The sequence below is a fragment of the Bombus vancouverensis genome, chromosome 6, assembly GCF_051014615.1.
Source record: "Bombus vancouverensis nearcticus chromosome 6, iyBomVanc1_principal, whole genome shotgun sequence".
NCBI lineage: Eukaryota > Metazoa > Arthropoda > Insecta > Hymenoptera > Apidae > Bombus > Bombus vancouverensis.
Genome location: NC_134916.1, coordinates 7,717,599 through 7,741,611, shown reverse-complemented (window position 1 = coordinate 7,741,611; position 24,013 = coordinate 7,717,599). Strand labels below are relative to the sequence as shown.

General features: G+C 27.8%; 7 protein-coding genes across 9 annotated transcripts; 2 read left to right on the top strand and 5 right to left on the bottom strand.

The window, feature by feature from the left end:
* Positions 1-322: 322 nt before the first annotated feature.
* Positions 323-3,691, bottom strand: Golgin84 (golgin A5). The gene is made up of 8 exons (XM_033336353.2): positions 3,677-3,691; positions 3,070-3,319; positions 2,448-2,890; positions 1,928-2,375; positions 1,650-1,854; positions 1,337-1,576; positions 997-1,218; positions 323-837 (listed from the first exon to the last, which is right to left on the bottom strand). The coding sequence occupies exons 2-8, from the start codon at positions 3,219-3,221 to the stop codon at positions 778-780; spliced, it is 1,770 nt and encodes a 589-aa protein (XP_033192244.1). The 5' UTR covers positions 3,222-3,319; positions 3,677-3,691; the 3' UTR covers positions 323-777.
* A 421-nt stretch (positions 3,692-4,112) lies between these two features.
* On the bottom strand, positions 4,113-5,705 carry ATPsynB (ATP synthase subunit b, mitochondrial). Its single transcript, XM_033336576.2, has 4 exons — positions 5,598-5,705; positions 5,075-5,239; positions 4,629-4,981; positions 4,113-4,451 (listed from the first exon to the last, which is right to left on the bottom strand). Exons 1-4 carry the CDS (start codon positions 5,623-5,625, stop codon positions 4,275-4,277), a joined length of 723 nt encoding a protein of 240 aa, XP_033192467.1. The 5' UTR covers positions 5,626-5,705; the 3' UTR covers positions 4,113-4,274.
* A 2,055-nt stretch (positions 5,706-7,760) lies between these two features.
* Positions 7,761-9,453, top strand: LOC117157981 (delta(3,5)-Delta(2,4)-dienoyl-CoA isomerase, mitochondrial). Its single transcript, XM_033336372.2, has 7 exons — positions 7,761-7,912; positions 8,105-8,255; positions 8,327-8,415; positions 8,485-8,612; positions 8,700-8,980; positions 9,087-9,213; positions 9,298-9,453. Exons 1-7 carry the CDS (start codon positions 7,861-7,863, stop codon positions 9,394-9,396), a joined length of 927 nt encoding a protein of 308 aa, XP_033192263.1. The 5' UTR covers positions 7,761-7,860; the 3' UTR covers positions 9,397-9,453.
* Positions 9,101-10,551, bottom strand: LOC117157982 (dynein regulatory complex protein 8). 2 transcript variants are annotated; one of them, XM_033336374.2, is made up of 3 exons: positions 10,232-10,551; positions 9,906-10,116; positions 9,101-9,235 (listed from the first exon to the last, which is right to left on the bottom strand). In XM_033336374.2, the coding sequence occupies exons 1-3, from the start codon at positions 10,522-10,524 to the stop codon at positions 9,221-9,223; spliced, it is 519 nt and encodes a 172-aa protein (XP_033192265.1). In that variant the 5' UTR covers positions 10,525-10,551; the 3' UTR covers positions 9,101-9,220. The 2 variants fall into 2 exon arrangements, with proteins under 2 accessions (XP_033192265.1, XP_033192264.2); XM_033336373.2 differs by lacking the exon at positions 9,101-9,235 and adding an exon at positions 9,608-9,733.
* Positions 10,552-10,671: 120 nt separating this feature from the next.
* CPSF1 (cleavage and polyadenylation specificity factor subunit 1) lies at positions 10,672-18,365 on the bottom strand. Its single transcript, XM_033336369.2, has 20 exons — positions 18,098-18,365; positions 17,809-18,023; positions 17,399-17,706; positions 17,070-17,320; positions 16,801-16,982; positions 16,429-16,719; positions 16,180-16,353; positions 15,947-16,084; positions 15,714-15,863; positions 15,494-15,655; positions 15,177-15,412; positions 13,797-14,007; positions 13,517-13,683; positions 13,205-13,448; positions 12,899-13,084; positions 12,575-12,823; positions 12,177-12,506; positions 11,833-12,106; positions 11,634-11,763; positions 10,672-11,550 (listed from the first exon to the last, which is right to left on the bottom strand). The coding sequence occupies exons 1-20, from the start codon at positions 18,264-18,266 to the stop codon at positions 11,364-11,366; spliced, it is 4,254 nt and encodes a 1,417-aa protein (XP_033192260.1). The 5' UTR covers positions 18,267-18,365; the 3' UTR covers positions 10,672-11,363.
* Positions 18,366-19,142: 777 nt separating this feature from the next.
* mrn (general transcription factor IIH subunit 4 marionette) lies at positions 19,143-21,814 on the top strand. 2 transcript variants are annotated; one of them, XM_033336370.2, is made up of 7 exons: positions 19,146-20,154; positions 20,222-20,346; positions 20,463-20,668; positions 20,752-20,925; positions 21,002-21,088; positions 21,183-21,398; positions 21,490-21,814. In XM_033336370.2, exons 1-7 carry the CDS (start codon positions 19,641-19,643, stop codon positions 21,569-21,571), a joined length of 1,404 nt encoding a protein of 467 aa, XP_033192261.1. In that variant the 5' UTR covers positions 19,146-19,640; the 3' UTR covers positions 21,572-21,814. The 2 variants fall into 2 exon arrangements, with proteins under 2 accessions (XP_033192262.1, XP_033192261.1); XM_033336371.2 differs by lacking the exon at positions 21,490-21,814 and having other exon boundaries at positions 19,143-20,154; positions 21,193-21,349.
* On the bottom strand, positions 21,809-23,957 carry CycC (cyclin C). Its single transcript, XM_033336461.2, has 6 exons — positions 23,809-23,957; positions 23,489-23,731; positions 23,311-23,417; positions 22,918-23,124; positions 22,544-22,795; positions 21,809-22,462 (listed from the first exon to the last, which is right to left on the bottom strand). Exons 2-6 carry the CDS (start codon positions 23,518-23,520, stop codon positions 22,257-22,259), a joined length of 804 nt encoding a protein of 267 aa, XP_033192352.1. The 5' UTR covers positions 23,521-23,731; positions 23,809-23,957; the 3' UTR covers positions 21,809-22,256.
* Between the last annotated feature and the right edge of the window lie 56 nt (positions 23,958-24,013).

Here is a 24,013-nt window from a genome sequence, read left to right as displayed (position 1 = left end):
CGTTAACAGATACTAGCTTGCATTAAATAAACATTTAACTACTATAATTAATTAAATAGTGTTAAATTTATATCAATGATACCATATACAATTACAATTATCACATAAAAAGTAATGAAATCATAAATTCATTATTAACTTTCACACATAAAAATCATTTTTATCATTTGATCATTATTGCTCATTACAATATCCTTAGCTACTATTTCCAGCAATAAATAAAAAATTTTGTTCTTATATCTAAAATTATCCATTTCAACTTAAAGAATAATAAGTGCTTTTTTTTAAAGCATTTCATGTAGAAAAAATATAATACAAGCAATTATTTATTTATTTATTTATTTATTTATTTAGGTTAGGTTGAATTAAATACATTATGTTCATTATATTTGTAGTATTATCTGTTTTTCTGTATAATGAAAAAATAAATGATAATTTGAATAAATAAGGATATTTCATTGCTTATTAATTGTAAATATAGGATTTCTGTTCTATTCTAACAACAATTACGTACAAGGGAATATACTACACTGATCAACATGGTATACATACATATATTATAAACGAGATTCAATAAAACAATCATTCAAATACATTTATAAAAATTAACATATATATCTCTTTAGAAATACAATTTTCGTACATTATATAACATACCATTTAATAGTTTATAAAAAGATACTAATATAATTAGTAATTAATATTAGTATATGTATGCACCAATCCAATGTAATATTTACAAAAATATTCTATTACATGTATTGTAAATATCATACATTAATGCGCTTCTGGCGATTGCGATAGAAGAACTATAAGAACCAAAAACTGAAGTAATGCCTGTAAAAAATTAGAAAATATATAAAATAAACTTTTGTTAGCAGTTACAATAAATACATTTATCAATAAGTATGAACTATTTAATGTTTAATTTGATATTAATTTCGATTACCTTTTATTGAAACTATAGTACTTCTAAGTTAAAATGTTCCCACTTACCATATAAATTAGTACCAAAATCCTTGCAAGAGGATACCTTCTTAAAAATACTCCTGTACGAATACTAATAGCATCTAACAATGAATAAGCTCGTTTTACTCTTCTAGTAACTCCAGTATCAAATGGAGTTTCTATCAAAAATGTGGGTACTTGAGCTTTAGCGTCATCTGTATCGTTTATGTTATTATACGAAACGTTACGTCGACTATTCCTAAATTCATGCTGTAAAGAAAATATCTCATTATATTTAGTTTTAAATTGTTAATATCGTTATATTTAACTAAAGAATATCCTTCTTATATTTAACTCGAATGAAAGCACTTTCTATTAATTAACTTACTTCTATTTTTTCTAATTGTAATCTTAAAGCATTTCTTTCAGTTGTTAAAATTTCTAATGCTTGTTGTTTTGAAACCAATGTTTGGGTCAGAGATGTCAATCTTGATTCTACTTTGCTGCTTGGTGTCGAAGCTGCGGATAATTGCACCCTAAGCCGAGTGATTTCAGAATCACTTTTTTGTAGTTGTGTAGTATAATTATTACGTTGACGAATTAATTCATCCTTTAATGATCTTATTTCCTACAATAATGATTAGTATTAATCGATTTCACTAAATATAACATATATGAAAAGTAAAAATATATTAATTTACATCTGAATGTAATCTTGCATCTTCTTCTGCATCTAATCTTCTACGCCTTTCTGTAGCAAGAATTTCTTGAGCTTGTATATTTGCTTCAGCAGATTTTTGTCTCATTTTTTCCAATTTTACATCAGCATTCATTAATTCTTCACGTACTATCCTTAATTGCTCAGAACTTTGTTGATTTTCTTCTCTGAGTATATCACGTTCTTGCCTGTCATATAATATAATGTATATTATATTACTTGTAAATACTTATCCATCTTACATTTTAAATTTATATTTACCTGAGTTGGTTTAGTTCCATAATTGTTATATCATCCATCCCTGTAGACTCATTGCACCTTAATTCTGCTATTAATTTTTCTTTTTCTTGCAATGTTTTTAGAGCTCTAGCTTTATGTTGTTCTAAATCAGATCTAGTGGAGTTTAATTCTAATCTACTTCTCTCTAAAGCTGATTGTAATTCTATTATTTGCTTGGATAATTGTACTTTTTCTGTATATAAAGACTGCAATTTTTCATTCAGAACTATGATTTCTTTTTGATGATCTGTTTCTTGTTTTCCAAGTAGTTCATTCCTTTCTTCTAAGTTTCTTTCTACTTCTTTCAAATACTTTCTTATATACTTATTGTGAGATGAATTCATCAATTTATCTATTTCTGTATTTTCTTGTTTCACATCATACTCGTATTCTTGTTTTATATTATCAGACTTTTCCATAACAGTATGATCTGAAACAAATTTGAAAATCTTTTGAATTTTAAAATTGATGCAAATTAAATAAATTCAAAGTGTAAATTTACCATTATTCAAAACAATATCAGAAGTTTGATTTTCCATTATTTCATTATTTAGGGTATTTATTATTACATTTTTACAAAAATTAGCATTGTCTACATTCACATCATCATGATTAAGGTTATCTGGCATCTCTACAGATGTATGGACAAAACTAGGACTAGAGCGGCCACTATGAATTGATAAGTCCGATACAGAATCTGTAGTATCTGTTGGATGTTCAACCATGAGCGATGAAGGTGTTGATGGTGACATTGAAACTTCTGCTACATTATTTTTTGGACTTGAATCTAATGTATTTAAGAAAGTTAGAAGCTCTTCGTCTTTAGACATAACAGAATTTGTTGTCAATGATGAAAGATTTGGTACTGAACGAACATAAGGAAATTCTTTTAATGATTCTGTATGTGTAGAAGGTTTCAAAATTGTATCATCTTGTGTGTTAACACTGAAATATATCAAAGGAATTGTTGTACTTTAGTTAACAATTATTGATGCACATAAAGATTAATATAAATAATGATAAAAAATAACAGAAATTAATTTATTTTTAATTAAGTAAAATTTTAATAAACTTCAATTATGCATTTATATTTTTCTAAATTTTTAGTAATTAATACTTTTTACCATGACTCAGAAGAAATCCATGTAACATGTGTCAACTGAGATTGGGATAACTCATATTTGTCTTTATTTAAAACAGCCGCAGTGTTTTTATCTATTTTATTTAATAAATTTTCTGCCTTATCAGCAAGACCTGACAACCATGCCATTTTCATATAAAAACGAAAATATACACTTATACATATACTTCTTATAACTTTGATGACGTTTAACACTTGACAGAATTCATGTCCTCGAACCGTAGAAACTTAACCTAAAAAAACAAAATATCCATACATACATACATATACATATATATATATATATCCATCATTCTATCAGTTCGCTTTATTATAATTCTTTAACATTTATCAAGCAATTCTTTTATTTTGATACTGTAATTATTTAAATTTCTTAATTCAATTAACGAAAAGTATCCTAATGATTTAACAAATATTAATTATTATTTTACTAAACATAAAAATGATTTATGTTGTTATGAATAAAAAAATGAAACTACAAAGTGATTATTTTTACAACTTTCTGATAAATCTGTTAGATATACTACAGTCGTATGTTTAATATTTCAATATATGTCATACACTTGAATTAGGTATATATATGTACTTACATGACTTTTTATAGATGTTTAATCATAATTCAGTTCATTAATAATAACCAACTACTTGGAAAATAAAAAATATTAAATTGGAATGATTATACGTATATTTAATCATTATGCTTAAAGAATTATAGGTAACAAGGCAAGAAGAAACAGCAGCTACTGAAATTTCTAAAAAATACCAATCTTCAAAAATTATGAATATTATAAATAATATAAATTGAGTTGCTAATAAAAGTAATGACCCAACTTAGTGGTTCATGTGACTTAAAGTCACATTATATAAACCAGAATTAATAAAAAAAATAAAAAATTATTATGAATATATATTCCACGTAAAATTATAAATAAAACATATCAAATCTACAAAATTAATCCAAATCAAATCCAAATAAAATTTACGTATGAATTTTATATTACGAATGAAAAAAATCACTATGCATAATTTAGTATTATTTCTCAATGACATTTATTTAACTTAAAAGATTATGTTTATTTTGTTTATATAATTATTTCAACAGCTTTTGGATATTTTCGTAACTTTTTTACAATGAACTAGTCCACATTACTAATAGTACTTTTATTTTCTCTGATTCAAAATAAAATTTTAAGCCTTTGCAGAAAGACTTTGAAGATCCTTGATACACTGCAGAAGATTAGCTTTCTCCTGTTCTGGTGTAATAGATTTTAATACACTATTTGTAATCCATTGTACCATGTGTTTCTGAGCAATCCTACGATCTATATTATCTATTTGGGCATGATAATCCAGGATTTTTTTAACCTGTAAAGAAAATATACACAAGAAAATATACTATGTAACAATTGTTATTAGTAATATCAATTTTTTAGGATATACTTAGCTTCTTTATTTGTCTTAATGTTAATATTTAAAAAAATACAGTAAATAATAAAAATTTACTAAAATTTATATAAAAATACGTAAAAATAAGCATGTTACCTCTGTGTAAACAGTTGCCAGATTTTCCCTATAACTAGCTTCTAACTGCATCATAATATTTTGCTTTTTTGCATCATAGATCATCAATTGTCCTTCTGTACGCCACTTTTCCTTTTCCAAATTATCAATTGCAGCTTTTTGTTCTTCTATAATTTCATTATTAGAAAGATTAAGATTATCTTCAACTTCATCAACCTTTTTATCTAGGAATGTTGCAACTTTGGGTCCAAGTTTGTATGAAACATATAGAATAATAGAAAGCAAACAAATTCCACCATAATATTCGTGTTCTAGGATATACCACTCCTTGGATAATAAGTATGTTGAAAAAGTCGTTAAAAATACATATGGACCTAAATACAAAAGTTATATTTTATAATTTTATAATTAAAAATTACATCTTAAATTAAAGAAGTGGATGAGTATGTTACAAATTATCAATTTACCTGTTGCACCAGTTTTAGGGTAGAAAAAGCGAAACCATTCATCTGGGATGAACCCAAACCTAACTGGAGCTGGTTCGATGGGACGCTTTGGACGTGGTACATTACATGAGGCAACTGCAGTTGTTTGGATCCCACAAGAAGCTACAGTTTTCAGCTGTGAAGAAACTGTAAAATAAATTATAGAGATAAAAGAATACAAAAGTGCAGAAATATATTCTACCTACTACTTAAAATTAAATATTAACTAAGAAACTGATTGCAATTCATGCTGTCAAATATGAATGTATTTTACAATTTATGCAACATATTGCTTGAAACATTGTACAATAAAATTAGTACAATGATATTTTAGAAGTAAAATATCATACAAGTGATATTACATTATTACATAACGGCAATAAAATAATCGATATAAATTTGACAATAAAAGAAATATTATACGGAAATGATATAAAATTAATAGTACATGAAATCTTTTGCAAAACAATAATTATAATTTGTTATATTTAAAATTTTATCTTACTATTACGGATATTTAATCTTGACAACATTCTGTCTCCCTAATTGTCACGGAAGAATCCAGGACCTCTTACACGAATCCACGAAGTTAGCTGCACAATAGTTTCTAAAGCATTTAATAGATAGTAGAGCAATCTATCATCTAATACAGTAATCGTACATTGTGCATAGTAAAATTTTCATCAAATATTATTTAATACTGTGCACATTTTGTTATATAGATATGAATTAAAATTATTTAGAATATTATAAATTCATTATTAATAAATCCCTATATCATGTTTTTAATTGAAAACAGTACTTTAGAATGCTTATAATTTACAAATTTTGTACACTCCTTAATAAAAATTACTGTGGTTTTTCTTAAAATTGTGCAAATTTAAAAAAAAGGTAAATTTTTTTCAGTAACCAATATGCAATTTCAATGTACAAGTTTATATGATATAAATAGACACTTTCAAAAAATACATATTTAACATTTATGTTTTAAAGCAACATTTTTAATTTTGTTTGCTCTATAATACTATTTTTAAATTACCTTTTTATTTTACCTTTATATATTAAATTATTTATATATGAAAAAGGACTAATTTGTAATTTGCTATAAATATTGAATTTTATATGTAACTGTATTTAAATATGTTTAGTCGTTATATATGTATATGTTATTATATTATACTAAATTATATTAAATTATCTTATTATATATTAAATTAATATATTATTAGAATATTATTGTTATTATATATTGTCATTATATTAAATTATACATAACAATAATATTATATATTAGTGAACTATTACTTTTAACTTCAGAAATTTTTCTATAATAAATAATAAATGTAAATACAAATGTATTGATTAAGTAATGTAAAATAAGGAATTTATTAGAATTAGAATGAAGCATAAGCATTAATTTGAAAAGTAAAAAGTAACAAAAAATATCATTTAAATAACGCCATAGTGCTATCACGTGAACTTGCCTTTAGTATGATTATCGAAGTTGACTCAATGATCGTATCTAGAAACAGTCTATAGTGAAACTTGAGTGACACTAATCGACAGTTAATGGTTACAGCTGCAGCAATCAAATCTTATTTACATTTACTATAGAAATATCCGGTATAAACCAAGAACGAAATTTAAACTAATCGATTGTGTACGCAAATGAAAAATTGTACATTTGTCCAACCATGTAATCGCCGAAAGTGGCCGGATAAAGGATGGCACTGACTCGGAAGACAGATAAATACTTTGCAAACTGGCTTTAAACTATTTATTATTGTTAATAATTAATAGTTCAAATTTCTTAATACAATTTCTTGTTATCTTATCCTCGACAACTTTTGTATAGTCTTTCTCAGGACTTGAGTTGCAACTTTAGATTATTTATTAACGCATGAACTAACAATCCGAATTTCTTGATATTTTTTGATAAATAAAGTTGGATTCTAAATTCAATTCAATTTTTTACTTTTAAGCATTAACTCTTTTCAGTACAAGTTGGAATAAACGATCGTTTAGAAACGTCAATCCTTTTAAATCATTTGAGTCACAAGCATCAATCCACGTACCTTTTTCCTGAAAAAATCCAAAACAAAACGTAACATTGTAAAGACGAAACGTGTAATATATCAAGAGACTGAATTTCATATTTAAATTATATGTATAAATCTCTAAAAGCATGTTACGTTATCGCGTGAATGTATCCTTGTCTTACATATAGCTTTAGTAATCTAAAAAGATTGACATGTATCCTTGCAATGTTGTCAACCACGTACAAATATTTTAAATAAAATGTATATGGAAACTGTCCAGAGGTTCGATGCGTAGTACGGCAATGGAAAAATTAGAACTTGGAGATTCCGAAGTTTGGAATCAAGCAAATCCGAAGTATCACAGGATCGTTGCTACATGCAAATGTAACAATCAACAATGCGTTAGCTAACTTTGCAACAACATGCATGTGCTATAATGGCTTCCAATCTGGTTTTACTTTTGTCAATTAATACGTAAACAGGCACTGTACAAAACTACTTGTAAAAATTATTATAGTGGTCTTACAAATAAAAGTTACTCATTTCAGTAAAACGAAAGATTTTTATTTGAATATTTCCCTTATTTCGACAAGCAGTGCAGATCAGCGCTCCGCGAGTACCAACCCATGTTCTCGTTTCTTGAAAATCACCATAAATCTGTAACAAATAGTTATAAAATGTAAAATTAATAATTATTACTCTTTATTCTTGCCGTGTTATTTTACAAGTATGGCTCTACTAAATACGACACGCTATTGTTTAGGAAACGTTGTAAAAACACGTAAGAGCATATTATAATTCTATTAATTATCATTAATTATTAATTTCTATTAATTATACAACGGACTAATAAGTTTAGTTACTTTTTAAACTATCAACATATAAATTATAATTTTAACTTAGTACTTTGATCTGCTCATAGTAACAGGTGTTTTTTTTAAGAATGTTGAGCTACAATATATGACTTTTTTAGGAATTCAACACGCTTATAAAATGAATTATTCTAGTATCAAAAGTCTTGATAAATATGAGACTTTAACAATATCAGTACCCAAAAAATGGATTTATATGGTACAGTTAAATAGGCCTGAAAAGCTTAATGCGCTAAATGATACTATGTGGAGGTATATATTTCTATTAAATCTTAATTTAGTTACATCTGAGGTTTAATATATTTATTTTGGTGACTGTACAGAGAATTTAAGATTTGTTTCGATCAACTAGCTTCAGAACCAGAATGTAGAGTAATAATTCTGTCAGGTGCTGGCAAAACATTCTGTGCAGGTATTATATTTCATTTTATAAATATTCAATATAGCTGAAAAAGAATTTAATACTAGACAAATGTTGTAGGTATTGACCTACAAGATGTAATGAAATTTGGTCAAGATTTGGCAAAACATGAAGATATTGCACGAAAATGCAAAATTCTACAATTAAGGATCAAAGAGTATCAAAAAAGTTTTACTGCAATAGAAAAGGTTGTATGACATGTATGATAATTTTCAATTACTTATGCAGCGTTTATTAATATTCCCTTTCCTTCTTTTTTTTAAATTATCTTCTAGTGCCCAAAGCCAGTGATTGCAGCCATACATGGTGCATGCATTGGAGGTGGTGTAGATATGATATCTGCAGCAGATATTCGCTATTGTTCTTCAGATGCATGGTTTCAAATAAAAGAAGTTGCTTTTGGAATGGCTGCTGATGTTGGTACATTGCAAAGATTTCAAAAAATTATAGGTTCTGACAGTTTAGTAAGAGAACTTGTTTATACTGCAAGGAAATTTTCAGCTACTGAAGCTTTACAACAAGGTTTTGTGAGTTGTTTACTTGATAATCAAGAAAGGTAAAAAATGTTTATATTTTATACAAGTAACAAGATAATGAGATCTTGATTCTTGCTATTTTTGAGAATAAGTAATTCAGTTAAAGATATATCTTTTTCTTTTTAGTTTATTAAATAGCTCACTTGCACTTGCAGAAGAGATAGCAAATAAAAGTCCAGTTGCAGTGCAAGGTTCAAAATTAAGTTTAATTTATTCAAGAGATCATTCTGTTCAGGAGGGTTTGGATCATATTGTAAGCTTCAATATTTTTCCACCTGCAATAACAATTATTTTTATATATATATTTATACATCTTTTTTAAATTATATTTTAACAGGCTATGTATAATCAAAGTATGCTTCTAAGTGAAGATTTTATAACTGCCGCTGTATCACAAGCTACCAAAGGTGATCTACCGATATTTTCTAACTTGTAAAATTAAAATTTTGTGATATGTATTATATATATAATAATACACGCATACAAGGTGAAAGTCCTTTTAAACATGTTCTTTTAAAGAAAGAATAAGAAATATGTTTTATACTTTTACAATTATTTTAATACTAACACCTTTTTTTAATAAATTGTACTTCCTTTAATAAATTGTTAATTCAATAAATTATACAACTGTATTGATCAAATTAGTGTTAAACAAGTGTTTGGTAAGTTAATAAAAGACTGTCCAATCTAGGTTTTTTAGGCATGACTTCTAATTTAGCAGCATCCAATGCATCCACAATGGAATATACATTGATCTCATCAGGTATTTTTACCTATGTATAAAAAGTATAGAAGAATATTCTATATTTTATTTTAATTACACATTTTAATTTCAATTCATTTATATCTAAATTTGAATATAACAGTTTCACCATTTTTTGTGGTAGGTATTATGTAATAAAATTATAAATATAATAGCATATATTAAAAGGTATCAATACATACGAGCAGTAAGTTAATATAATGTTCATAATTAATTTTTCTTGTTTGTGGATCACATGCAATAGCCATCATGTTACTTATTTCTTCCTTTGAAAATGGTTCTCCAATTTCCATCATTGCTTTTTCTAGATCTTCTCGCATAATATATCCTCGATTTTCGGGATCTAATAATTGGAAAGCTTTTAATAAATCTTCTGGTTCTGCTGGTTTAAATCTAAATAGAAATTCAAAATTAATAGCTTTGAGATTATATATATATATCAAGAATGTAAATACCACAAGTCACAATTTTTTATTTTTAGTAAAACTAAAATTTATAAGAAACTTACTTGCGTTCATTAATAGCTTTAGACATATGTTCTAGAAACTTATTTAATGGCACACAATTGTTTACTACATCTTCCACTTCAACTTGTATTTCTTGTAATTCTGCTTCGGTAATAATACATCCTAATGCCCTAATAATGGTTCCCAAATCTCTAACGTCTATTTCACCAGTCTTTGCAGTATCAAATATATCAAATATTTCGCACAGTCTTTTCTCCAGCAATGTTGGTTCTAAAACTGGCACTGTATAAAAAGTATGTGTTAAATATGAAAATATATGAAAAATGTATAACATAAAATTACAATAAGCAAACAGTAGAAATTAAATAATAATAGTAATAATAAAGCAATATATTACATTGCGCCATTATATTTTTGTATCTCGTACATAAAAGTTATATGGTAAACTATATTTTATTTACAGTCTTTTGTATACATACATACATATATGAGATTAGCACTCAATAATTGTTTGATCAATATAATGTTGCAGTACATACATTTTTACACACCTATACATTTTTATCTATGTAAAATCAAGCTTCCCCTCTCATAGTAATGTATAATATTTTATATACCTATAATCTATAAATTATACATACATCGTGCAGATTCAAATCTCGTTAATCGTCGTAACATAATACTTTGTTTAATAGATTCTCGACTTGGTTGAGTTGCAAGTTCCTGTACTGCTGATTCCATTGTATATTTTAAATTTTAATTCGAATTCGTTTTGAGGGTATACCAAGTTATAGAAATATAGAAAAGATTTTAAATGTACTTCAATTTTTATAAAAATTTATTGCCTAAATTAATATTGTATACGTTTCCTTGACAAAATAACTCGTGAATTTAGCAAGTTAAAAAACATTACATTCATGATCTGTACAAAATTCATTTAGTTAATGTATTTATATACACTCACATTCGTTATAATGATTTATATTTAAATTTCAACTATGTTTACAAAAATCTTAATTTAACCATGTATGTTTTATGAAAAGTATAAATATAAGTAACTATTATTATTTAGAATAGGAAAAATATTCTTTCAGTTAAATTTTTCACCATTCAAGAACCAAATGGAAGAATCTTTAAAATATTCTTCTTTTGAAATGATGAAAAGGCACTATCTTAAAAATGAGCTGTTTGTCGATCTATCTCCGTAAGATCTTCTATTATTTCTTGTACACGTGTTCCAATCTTTTTTGCTACGTCTATCTTTTCATTGTTAGGTAAATAAAGATAACGCCAGACTAAGTCACCATCAATAATACCCCTTGCAGGATTACCTTGAGTTCGAATATGACTTTTATAAGTACTAAAAAAATAAAAAATAATGAATTGTAACAAATATTTATTATTTAAATGTTAATAAATAACCTCTTTTAATATAATAATTACCGATATGCTTTGGGATTTAAACCAGCAATGTGGCAAATGTGTGTTACCAGAACATTTTGTAACATAAGTAATCTTCTATATGTTTTTTCTGGTACGGGTAAAATATAACCAAGACTACCATCAAGTGATGCTAACAAAATAAAATTGTTACAAATTTATTTAAATATTTAAGTGTGAAAATTTTTTAAGTTGAACTCACCATACATAGTAACATGTCTTTTATCTGCACCAGAGAAATGCTTTTTATCATTTGCTGGATCTGAAACTCTGCATTTTATACGAAAAAATGTGTTTACTTTTTGTCCAAGATGAAAATCAGCTTTTCTAATTAGTTTTTGTCCTCCAAGACTTTCTCGCGATTCTGGTTGATACATAAATAAAGCCATATTACTTTCACCATCAGCCACAAGAAATCCTAAATTAGTATTGTCAATTAAATATTCAATAGTATAAACTTCAGCTGGCCTGAAATCCTGAAAAAGATATTCTCTTAAAAATTTCCCTACTGAAGAAATACAAAATTATAAAAACACTTGTACTTACTCTACTGACAAGAGATAATGTTCTATATTCTTCTTGAAATCTTAATAAACTAATAGATTTATATACATCAGCTATTAAAATTAAGCTTTTAATGCTTAACATTTGATGAATGTAAATTTGTGTATCTATGAAAGCAACCCCAACAAGATCATTATCTTTCAATTGCCAAATATAAATTTTTTGGCCAACTGCTGACACTAGAAAGCCAGATACTTGTGTAATTGCAGTAATCGGACCTTTTTGTTCTTTTGCATAAATTTGTTTGAATCTATTTTTTGTTAAAGGTTGACCAGGTTCAGGTACAACTTCAATTATATCGAATATAAGTATCTATAAAATAAATCTCTAAATAAAATCCAATACATATTTAATGCATTTCATATAAAAGTAAAATTCACCCTTCCTCTGCTTGTAATATCTTCACCATAATTATAATTTGTTCCCAATACTATGTAACCTTTTAAACCAGATCGTGTACCTTCATAAGCTAGAGAAACGTTCTTTAAACAAGTAACATGTTCCCACTGATCAAGTTCAATTTTAGTATTGGGAATAGTTTCCCATGAAACAGGTGAAAACAATACTATTGAAAATTGTTCTTGTGAAGGGTAAATAAATCGTTCTGGTCGTTCTTCTTCTGTAAATTCCTTAAAAATAATAACAAAAATGTTATTTTTATTTTCGCGATGTTATTTTAGATGTTTAGATGCTTTTATTTATACCTTATCTTCACCATTGAATCTATAATAACTTTTAAGTGGTTCAGCTATACTTGTTATGACACAGTAAGTTTTACTTTCAAGATGATATGTAACAAAATGTGGTGTACATCGTAATGGTACTTTTCTAACAGGCCATGGAGCATCATATGATAAATGAGTTGGTAAAACACATATTCTCAATTCTTCCTAAAATTAAAATGTAAAATGTACACCTACACTCTAACTCAATTTTAGTAATTATAATAGATAATAATTATTAATCGTAATAATAAAAAATATAAATTATATTAATTTGAATAATGATACCTTTCTATTGAAATATAGAAATCCTTGTGGACAATTTATATTATTAAAAGGTGCAAATGAGGTAACAGGACCATCAATACCCATTGGATGAGTACGTAATTCACCACGTCCTGTAAGAAATATCCAATGAGGATAATCACTGCAAATAAATACACCATTGTATCCAGCGATATTACTAAAATAACGCATCATGCAATGTCGAGTTTCATTCATCATAGGTATATCCTCATCCCTTGGTTTTGGTCTATGAAGGAAATTAATAATTACAAATCATGAAAATAAAAACACCACAATTAAAAAATATATATATACCTTAACTGTCCTGGTATTATACCATGATCTAATTTTTTAAATCTTAATTTTAAATGACCTTTTGGATATCTATATGCTTGATAAATCTGAAGTTCAGAATCAAGTCGTACTAACAGCATTGGCCTATTTCCATGATGACCCAATGCTACCATTAAAATTTCTCGCACCTAATTATATGTTATTTAATCAATTCATAGTTAATTAATTAATTATATTTTTTATTTAATTTTATATGTATGTTAAAATATAATATTAAATTCAATTAAATTATTTACAATACCTGCATTTCAGGATTAGGAATTTCATTTACAGGCGTTGTTTGTAATGTTGTAGATTCCATACTATCATGTAACACATATTGTCCATATCCAAAATTGCGGATAAGATAGGATAAGCGTAAGTCAGGAAGAGAATAAATTTCTAGCGTTCCGCTATCTCTATATACTAATAACCAATATGTTGGTTTTATCTCTTGTAAATGTTTTTGCCACCTATGTATGTCAAGAATATTTAAATCTATAGTTTATTTTACATATTTAAATTTATATTTTAATATGAAGAGAATATAACATATTGAATTGAATATTTTAAATATGTTATGTAATAATATGTATATGTATGTCGGGTTTACATTAGAATTAGAGTTCGGGGCGTGAAACGAAACTTCGTTTGGATTATACATTGTCGTTGTGAAGACATTGACTAGTGCAAATACGATTATTATAGAATTGGACAAGTAACCGTGGTAATTAGATACTCGAGAAACTAATGACAATGATCCTAGGTTCAATAACGAATCCGCGGTCGACGGGATGATAGATGAACGTGCTCACAAAATCTAAGTCGGACGCGTAATATTCACTGATCGTAAAGTGTTACTCTATTCGTCGATGGGACCGCGAGAAAGAATGACTTTCCGTCCCAACGATGCCACAGAGGAAAACTATATGGAGTGTGTCTAAGGACACGAGATCATCGGATTCGTCGAAAAAAGCCTTCGTTCAGAAAGTAAGGGAAATTGGCGTTGCTGCTAATTGGTCAATCTCCATATCGGTGGTTAGAAAAAGATGCTAGCCGCCCTCGAGGGAAAGTTGCTAGTGGGAGACGTCGTGCGTTGAAAAAAAATAGATCTCCCCTATCTTCCCATAGTTGGGACAAAGACTGTTTGTCTGTTTGAAGGACTTTAGGTAACTAAATCTTAGTGTTTATAATGGCCCTCGGGCTAGCTGATCACGTACTGTGGAGACGCGTCGGCATCTGGTAACCATCATACCCGAAGAATAGGATCTGCGTGTGGCGAGCCACGGGACAGAAACCGTTGGAATGTTTACTGTCGCGTGTCGCTACAACTATTTCTTTTAACGAGAGCTATAGAATTACTCCACACCTCTGTTAGGTAAAAACGTTTATCCCGTGACTGCGGCTACGTTCGGCGACTGGCTGGGCCTTGAGCCCAAGCTCATTATCACAGATCTCGAACAAATACAATCGGATCGAATGACGACAATTGTTTAATTACGCCTATGATAGAATCTAGATTACGGAGTTAAGAGATTTTCCCGAAGTTCCAAAGGGAAGGCTCCGATGTCCTTTCATCTCCGACATGTATATGTTATTTAATATAATATTAGTGAATAACTTTGAATTGAAATAAACTTACCAAGGAGTTCTTTTAGATACCCCTTCAGATGTTTTAGTATGTGATGGTGTAGGCATTTGAAAAGCTGGTGCATCACCATACAGTAGATCATCTTCATTATCAATATTACCAACAATAGGTGGTTCTTCTATATTGTGTTCTTCTTCAGGTGCTTCATCTTCTACATTTTCAGGTAATTGTGTTGTAAATATTCCGCTAACATCTCTATAAGCACATAATGCTTCTATTTGAGGACGCTAAAATTTGGATAAAATAAGAGAGTTAATCAAATACTACAATAGAACAATAGTAAACACATAATAGCGTTATAAACTTACGAATAATAAATTGGCTGCTTGAGCATGCAATTTTGCAGTTCCGCGCCCTTCTCTTAGAGTCAATAACATGACTTGTCCATCTTCGGAAAGTAATGTCACATAAGGATCTGCACAGCTTGCATGTACAATTGGGCATCCAAGATCTATGGGCATGTGTTGAATCTGTAATTGTGATATGAATATTTATATTTAAGTACAATTGGAATAACATTGTATGTACCTGTTCAATTCCTTGTAGAAGGCGTACACCCATTTGAGTAACTTGCACTATGTATCTATTTGCACCAAGATTTCCAGCAAATATTGTACTTCCTTGTGTACTGAATCCACTTTGATCTACTTCATTAATTTCTTGACCAGTTTGCAGTATCTAAATATAAGATATTTTAATCTTAAACAATATATTACTATATTTAGAAACTAAAAATTATGGCTACATAGAAAGTATAGTACCATTGTTGAATCTTCTTGACTTAGAATTAAAAAAGCATGGCTTCCTTCTGCTTCTGGTCTTATTTGTTCATCGTTATTTAATGTACCAATAACAGTCCACATATCTTCACATCCTGGCAATTCAAATGTAGTAACAACCTGTTTTAAACGTAAACAGTATTTTTATCATATCTTGTAAAATATTTGAATTTAAATAATTCACAAATTATTCAAAGTATAAAACAATTATTTACTTGAGGCCGAATAGAACGTTGAAGGACACAAAGTGCCCCATTTTTACCGTATCCAGAAGTTGTAACAAGTTCAACATCAGGATCTTGACTATGTGAAAATTCTTCTGATAGAAAAGCTGGTTCACCCATAGATATGTTGCCACATGGACCAATATTTAACAAACTATCACATACCTGCAAGAATTTAAGTGCACGTTTGTAATACTTTATTGTTTTCAATCAGTTATTTGTCATAATATATAAAAATACTTCAAATATATATGATGTGATCTGGATGGAAGTATGCGTTTCTCTCTCACTTCCATACACTTCTAATTCTTCTGGATCTTTTATATCTAATACATCAGATGCCATCCAATCTCCTATGAAATCTTGTTTTATTTTTTTTGCTGGAGTTTCTTCAGTTTCATTTTCTTCGAGTATTATTTCGTTCTCATTCGTATTTTGTAAATTTTCTGGTTCTTTTTCAGTAAATCTTAATAATAGGGAGTTACCAAGACGAGATCCCAGAAACAGATAATTATCTTCACACATGCACACCTAAGTTTTATGATATTTTATACAGGGAAAGATGTTTTTATATAAAGTATATAAAATTAAATTAAATTACGTTATGCTTACACATGATGTTAATACACTTGCTGCAGCTTTGTCAAAATGGAAACCTCTCACCGAACGCATACTATCCGCAAATAAGGATAACACATACAATTCTCCACTTTTTAATGAAATGACTAAACGATCTGAAGATATAAATGCAACTTGTGAACCTTCTAAGCTTATTTTTACTGCTTCTTGTGGTTCTATAATAATAATAAGATATTAATAAATATTAATAAAATATTAATAAATTTAGCTGTATTTTGAAATATATATTATTTAATACCAACTTAATGGAAAATTTGTACTGGTTTCTGCTAGACTATTTAGGGATACTCCATAAGGTGGTATACTTTGATTTAAATAAATAAGAGAATTGACTGCCATAATTAAAGTACCACCAAGCGGTTTCTTCACTGGTACTGCTTGATAGCAATCAAATGGTAAATTTGACACAGACCAAATTATAGGGTGTACTCTTTGTTGAATATTTAATGATATTGCAACCATAGCACAAGTATCTTGTCTAACTGCAATACGTCTAAAATTTTACATTATATTTATTATTTTATTAAAAGTTGAATCAAACAAGTTCAATTAAACATATTTAAAATCTTACCCAGAAAATGTCCTTACTGGTTCATATAATATTAATAATGTTGGTTCATAATAACCATGTAAAAATTGTAAATCTATTATGTTATCCATTTTCTCTTCTAAGCTTTTTAGTACAATCATATATGATGATAATATAGGAGTTTTATTGGATAACGCTTTTGAATTATCTAATAAATCTCCATCATCAAGACTTGGATCCTTCTTGAAAGGTAAGACAACTAATTTTCTACCATATATTAACATTACTGCACATCTACCTTCAGGATCTACTCTAACTATTGGAATATGGTGATGATTTGTCCACCCATCCTAAAAAAATGATACAAATAATTATGTCATGTCTTGGATTTGCAATTTATCCTATATTTTGAAACATATAAGTTTTAAATATTTTTTAACAATGTTAATTACCCGTATTTCTTCTTCTTCAAAGTAATGTAGAGATACTGTTCTAAGGTCATGTGTATCTTGATCATACTCTACAACTGATAATTTTGCATCACGAAAGCTTAACAAAAGAGAATCTCTTTGAGATCCAACAAGAGTTACAGCTTGCATTGACATTACATTTCCGTGTAAAGTATATTGAGATAAACATTCTAATTTCATTTTCGGTGGACGCGATTCTAAAAAAAAGTAATATTTAACTACGCTACTTAATCTGTTTCTTTTCAAATAACAAATAATTAGTTGAATATACCTGTGTATTTTTCTTTCTTCGTTATATCCACATCTGGAATTAAACGAAATATTCTAATAATATTTGCGCCGGCTACTGCGAGACATTTTTCTGAACGATTAAAGAAGTAACACGTTATTGCGTGCTCTACTCCTGTAGCCGGATGAGTACTTTTACATATCGAATACATTTTGTTATGACATTACAAAATCATATTCTATAAAGGTTAGTATACACAGTGCAATACTTCTTTTATTGTTGTATGAAGTATGTACTTATATATTTTGTATTCAGTATTACATGATATTTGATATAACATACCACTACTCAAATACAAAATGCACTACTTCCAATTTATAACTAGTTGCATGTAACTATTATAAATTGGTATAGATTTGTGGTTCCCTCTAACGTGAATATCTTGTATGATAATAGGGTAAATTCTAGCGCTGCGAATTTAACTGTACAGTAGCGTAGTCGAGGCAACGAACAAAAGTTATTTAACAAATTTATTTATTAAATGTCAAAATAATTTATCAGTAACAACTGTGATCACTCTCAAATTTCGCATTTATTTTCATGACCGTGGGAAAGAACATTGCCAAGGCATAAATCGCTCGCTTTCTAATATTGTAAACTCCAATCAAATTGATGTTTATTAGCATTAGTTAATAAGAATTTATCTTATTGAACAACAAATAAATTGGCTAATCAACAGATAAATGGGCTACTCTGCAACCTAAAAACAGAGAAAATCGTTAGAATGTTGAACCGTTAGAGCTGTCATGCTGAGCTCAGAGTCTAAATAAATTTTATTAAAGCGCAAATCTTTGTTAAAGTAGTCAATCTATTATAAATATTCATTTTTAAATATAAATTATTTTTCAAGTTAATCTTTCTCGTTGTTTATTTTTTCATTCAAACGTTGAGTTAGTTTTCGAATTGTTTGAAGTTGTAACGCGAACAATTACAGGCTGTAACCGCGCTAAATTCCCCAAAACCTTGGAAAGATCACACAACATAACTTACAGTCTATAGTTTATGATTCCAAGTTTATTACATATAAAAAATAAACGTAATTGTTATATTACTTTTGTTAGAATTTTATTTTTGACCTAATAATTTAGCTATAATCATAATTTTCTGAAGTACGTAAAAATATGAAATTGCTTACTTTTGTAACCAATAAGGTTAAAGAGAAATAAAATAATATTTAAAATGAATTTGCGTATCTTTTATATGTTTTATGTTATGTCTTAAACCAAGCTATTAAGTGTGTTAAGCACCGCGAGAAAGGTGGACGGTGAATTGTAGAAAAGATACGAGATTGTAGATATTAATTTTGTAGTTGTCATACGCAATGTAATGTTTATATAAGGTATAATATTATTTGTGTGATTTGTTAAGATAGTTTATATTATTATCTATGTAAAAGGATAAATATAAATATATCTTTATACTTAAAATAAAATACAAATAAAAGATATTTTTTTATATTAAATATAATAAATATAAATACAAGTATTACTCGATATTATATATAATTCTTCATTAAATATAAAAAATGTCAAATACAATAAGTGGAAAAAACTTGTTACGGCCAGCTGGATTGCAATGTAAAAATCTTCAAGAATATTTAAAATCACGTCCACCAGAAGTATTAAACAAATTATATCATAATCCTCCAATTTGCTTGGCTGTGTTTCGGGAATTGCCAGTAATAGCAAAACATTATGTTATGCGATTATTATTTGTTGAACAACCTGTACCTCAAGCAGTTATTGCCTCTTGGTGTTCTAAACTTCATTTTGAGGAACATCAAAAAGTAGTTTTGATACTAAATGAACTAAATGTATGGAAAGAAGCATCAATACCAGGTGGACTACCTGGATGGATTTTAAATACTACATTCAAGAAAAACTTAAAAATCGTTCTTTTGGGAGGTGGAAAACCATGGACAATGTCGAACCAATTAGAAACTGATAGTAAACCTAGAGATGTTGCATTTTTAGATTCATATGCATTAGAAAGGTGGGAATGTGTTTTACATTACATGGTTGGTTCACAACAGCAAGAAGGTAATCTATTGAAAATATATCTTTTTAGAACTTTGATATGAATAATTATTATTATTTTACATTATAGGTATATCTGCTGATGCTGTTAGAATTCTTTTACATGCTGGCTTGATGAAGCGAGATGAAGCTGATGGAAGCCCAGTTATTACACAAGCAGGTTTTCAATTTTTGTTATTGGAAACTGCATCGCAGGTACCTAAACAAAATTACCTCTTCTAATACTGTTAGTAAACTAAGATTAAATTTACCAAATAAAAGTAAAAATGTGTAAATTTTATGCTATATTTATTACTTTAAATACATTATAGGTGTGGTATTTTATTTTACAATACCTAGATACAATAGAAGCAAGAGGACTTGACCTAGTTGAATGTCTTACTTTTTTATTTCAATTAAATTTCTCGACACTTGGTAAAGATTATAGTACTGAAGGAATGTCCGAAGGTCTGTCAACATTTTTACAACATTTAAGAGAATTTGGTTTGGTTTATCAAAGAAAACGAAAAGCTGGAAGGTAAAATGTAACATTTCTTTTTATTAAAATAGTTTTAATTATTTAAGATAAATAATAACGTTATATTCAATGAATATGTTTAGATTTTATCCCACAAGATTAGCATTAAATATTGCAACTGGACAAAATAAACCATTGTCTAGAGATCCAGAGAAGGAGGGTTACATTGTTGTTGAAACAAATTACAGAGTATATGCTTATACAAACTCGAATTTACAAGTAGCTTTACTTGGATTATTTTGTGAGATGTTATATAGGTATGTATTTGAAGAAGTCAAATTCACTCCCTATTGATTGACACTCATATAAAAGCTTAAACTATTTTGTTTATAGGTTTCCAAACCTAGTTGTGTCAATATTAACAAGAGATTCTGTACGTCAAGCTCTGAAAAGTGGAATTACTGCTGCCCAAATTGTAGGGTATGTCTTTATTGAAATAATTCTTATATAAATATATATATATATAATAAACTATCAAAGTAAACAGTTAATTTGAACTCTGCTATATCAACAGTTATTTGCAGCAACATGCTCATGGTAAAATGATAGAAGCAGGTCCTCCAGTTTTACCACCAACTATAGTAGATCAAATTAAATTATGGGAAAATGAAAGAAATAGATTCATATTTAGTGAAGGAGTTTTATATAGTCAGTTTCTTTCTCAAACTGATTTTGAAGTGCTTAGAGATCATGCTCTTTCTACTGGAGTACTAATTTGGCAAAACGAAAGGTTTGTTTCTATATTAAATATTTTATTTATATATATTTTTTAAGAATTAAATAAACAAATGCTTAGAGTATGAAATATTTTGTTTTTGTAGGAAACGGACTATAGTAGTTACGAAAGCAGGTCATGACGACGTAAAAAAATTTTGGAAACGATATTCCAAAGGTTCCAGTTAGTACAGCAAGAATAGTGCTAGAAAACTACTGTTTACAAACAATTCATATAGTAAAATTTCCTTTTCAATTATAATTATTTTTTCATTTTTAATATTTGCAAGATAAATGATTCATTAAATATTTTGTTATATGCCATAAAGTGTATAAAGTATAAATTTAAATATTATAAATGAAAAACAAAAATGTGTAAGAATATAAAAATCTAAGTCATTTAAGGCGAAAAATAAATATGATCAATTTTTATCAGTTTGTATCAATTATTTATTAACATCTCAGGTTATTTTAATGAAGAAGTTTAACCATTGCCAACTAAAAATTAACAATTCGTCGTAATAAATTATGTAAGCAAATACATATTGTATATTGAGATTTTTAATGAGAAACTAATTTTGTTCTTATTATATAGTTACAGATTACCCGCTTGTACACAATATTTATAATTTTGAAACTTATTTTCTATTTAATAAAATATAAATGATTTTGATAAAATATACAAGATAATTTTTATTTATCATAGCTTTGTTTAAAAAGATAATGTAAAAATGTGATGGAATATTCAAAAATTAATACACAAAATAAATCAATTCATTTGTATGTAATTTAAATTTGTTTAATGAAAGAAAAGATATTCAATTTTTTGTATAGAGTATCAGTCCCAAATATTAGATGATAAAAGAACTTGCTGTCAGTGCTGTGGTGGTGATGGTGTAGGTTTTGGCATTTTAGATAATAAACTTTGAATTTCTTTCTTTTCATCGTATGTTTTCCATAGTTCATATAAATTAATGATGTAACGTGCAATCTCTTGAATTTTTTCCATATCAGCATTTAATTCAGCAAACCATGCTTTTAAATCTTTTTGTAATATGACACAAGCTATTTGTAAACATCCTAAAAATATTTTCAATGATATATCATAATATAAAAGATATAATACATCCTATTATTAAAGTACTCTTTATATTTTCCTACCAATAGCTATTTGGTGTGGTGGATATAATAAACATACATCTGTACGTAAACTATCATTAATTATACGCCAAGCCAATGTAAGTAATTGTTCATCTGGCCCTACATCTTGAATGAGGATTAGTAAAGGTCGATATGGTTGATATACTATTAAACAACAATCTAGGTGTTCCAGAAGATAAAATTCACATTCTGAGATATGGCTTCCACGATAAGGAAATTCTTGTGAATAGGCATAATTGAATTTATTTTTTACTGAAATATATAATAATAACTATCTTAAATCATCACATATTTCTTTTCTTTGATATAGACTTATTTCATTCGATATTTATCTTATTCTATTTATTATATATAGTATACATACAATTACGTACCTACAGTTTGACAAGCTGCAATTAATCTATTGTGAGAAATAACTCCAAATTCTTCTACCTTTGAAGCTAGAAAAACTGATGTAGGTGCTAGTAATAAAGGATCTATACACTTTAAGCTGTTGCGAGCATAAAATCTTTTAAAATAAACAGTTGCTGTGGCTATAACTTGTTGTCTTAGCTTCAACTGTTCACCCAATACTTGTATTACTGAAAAAGTACAGAAAATACTTATTTAAATTATTTAATAAACAGATATATAAGCACGTGATGTATATAAATGATACAAATACAGTTACATTGAACTCATGGTATAACAATATTCCCTAATCTTCGCAATATTAAGTCACATTGACAACATTTTGGATTAATTGGCTAATCGAACATTTAGCTTACGATTAGAAAAAAAGATGAATAATTTTTGATATTCTTCTTCTGTGAAAATTGAAAGATCATGTTGTCGTTCTCGCACTAAATCCTGTTTATCTAGAAGCCATTGTTGACTAAAAGCATGAAGTATTTATTTGTATTATGAAATAAAGTTGCAAAATAAGAGCTTATGAGAATATCTTACTGATGTGAACTTTGCCAAAAATTGCCAGCCATATTAATATTAAGTTAATTGCCGGAAAAATAAGCAAGTTGTATATCACTGTAAACGTCTCTCGATTATTTCCAGATTCTAAAATATGCCGGTTTGCATTTATTCATTTAGTTGTTATTTACTTTAGTCACTACATATTTATAAAATTTAGTACGAACATCACGAATGTCAACATATTTTCATGGTCACTCGTATTATTTAAATTTATATTTTCTAAAACAATTTTAACGTGATTTAAGTAATCTTGTGTTTGAAAATTTACCAATTTCAATAGATTTAGTGACTTGTACCTATTTGATGCAACATTTCTTCATATCGTCCCGTCAAATTTCCCTATGTTTTCTGCATCGCTATTTGTTAAAAGTTAACCTCCGATAACTTAGATCCATGGTTAGATCCATGTTAAATCCTATACCAGTAACTTTTTAGTACCGGAAATACTTAAAAAGACGTTTTCCCGAATGTAACTGATAATGCAACGCGGTACAAATAGAA

Coding starts and splice junctions, on each gene's coding strand:
- Golgin84 (XM_033336353.2), bottom strand. CDS start 3,221: ATGAAAATGGCATGGTTGTCAGGTCTTGCTGATAAGGCAGAAAATTTA. Junction 1,219..1,336: donor TACAATTAGAAAAAATAGAA/GTAAGTTAATTA, acceptor TTTTCTTTACAG/CATGAATTTAGGAATAGTCG. Junction 838..996: donor TTTTGGTACTAATTTATATG/GTAAGTGGGAAC, acceptor AATTTTTTACAG/GCATTACTTCAGTTTTTGGT.
- ATPsynB (XM_033336576.2), bottom strand. CDS start 5,625: ATGTTGTCAAGATTAAATATCCGTAATA. Junction 5,240..5,597: donor AAGATTAAATATCCGTAATA/GTAAGATAAAAT, acceptor TTTATTTTACAG/TTTCTTCACAGCTGAAAACT. Junction 4,452..4,628: donor TGGCAACTGTTTACACAGAG/GTAACATGCTTA, acceptor TTTTCTTTACAG/GTTAAAAAAATCCTGGATTA.
- LOC117157981 (XM_033336372.2), top strand. CDS start 7,861: ATGGCTCTACTAAATACGACACGCTATTGTTTAGGAAACGTTGTAAAA. Junction 8,416..8,484: donor TGGCAAAACATTCTGTGCAG/GTATTATATTTC, acceptor CAAATGTTGTAG/GTATTGACCTACAAGATGTA. Junction 8,613..8,699: donor GTTTTACTGCAATAGAAAAG/GTTGTATGACAT, acceptor ATTATCTTCTAG/TGCCCAAAGCCAGTGATTGC.
- LOC117157982 (XM_033336373.2), bottom strand. CDS start 10,524: ATGTTATACATTTTTCATATATTTTCATATTTAACACATACTTTTTAT. Junction 10,117..10,231: donor AAAGCTATTAATGAACGCAA/GTAAGTTTCTTA, acceptor ATTTCTATTTAG/ATTTAAACCAGCAGAACCAG. Junction 9,734..9,905: donor ATTATATTAACTTACTGCTC/GTATGTATTGAT, acceptor TTTTATACATAG/GTAAAAATACCTGATGAGAT.
- CPSF1 (XM_033336369.2), bottom strand. CDS start 18,266: ATGTATTCGATATGTAAAAGTACTCATCCGGCTACAGGAGTAGAGCAC. Junction 16,983..17,069: donor CAGTACAAATTTTCCATTAA/GTTGGTATTAAA, acceptor TTATTATTATAG/AACCACAAGAAGCAGTAAAA. Junction 15,413..15,493: donor AAGCAGCCAATTTATTATTC/GTAAGTTTATAA, acceptor TCCAAATTTTAG/CGTCCTCAAATAGAAGCATT.
- mrn (XM_033336370.2), top strand. CDS start 19,641: ATGTCAAATACAATAAGTGGAAAAAACTTGTTACGGCCAGCTGGATTG. Junction 20,669..20,751: donor AGAAAACGAAAAGCTGGAAG/GTAAAATGTAAC, acceptor GAATATGTTTAG/ATTTTATCCCACAAGATTAG. Junction 21,399..21,489: donor CTAATTTGGCAAAACGAAAG/GTTTGTTTCTAT, acceptor TTGTTTTTGTAG/GAAACGGACTATAGTAGTTA.
- CycC (XM_033336461.2), bottom strand. CDS start 23,520: ATGGCTGGCAATTTTTGGCAAAGTTCACATCA. Junction 23,418..23,488: donor TTTTGGCAAAGTTCACATCA/GTAAGATATTCT, acceptor TCATGCTTTTAG/TCAACAATGGCTTCTAGATA. Junction 22,463..22,543: donor ACCACACCAAATAGCTATTG/GTAGGAAAATAT, acceptor AAATATTTTTAG/GATGTTTACAAATAGCTTGT.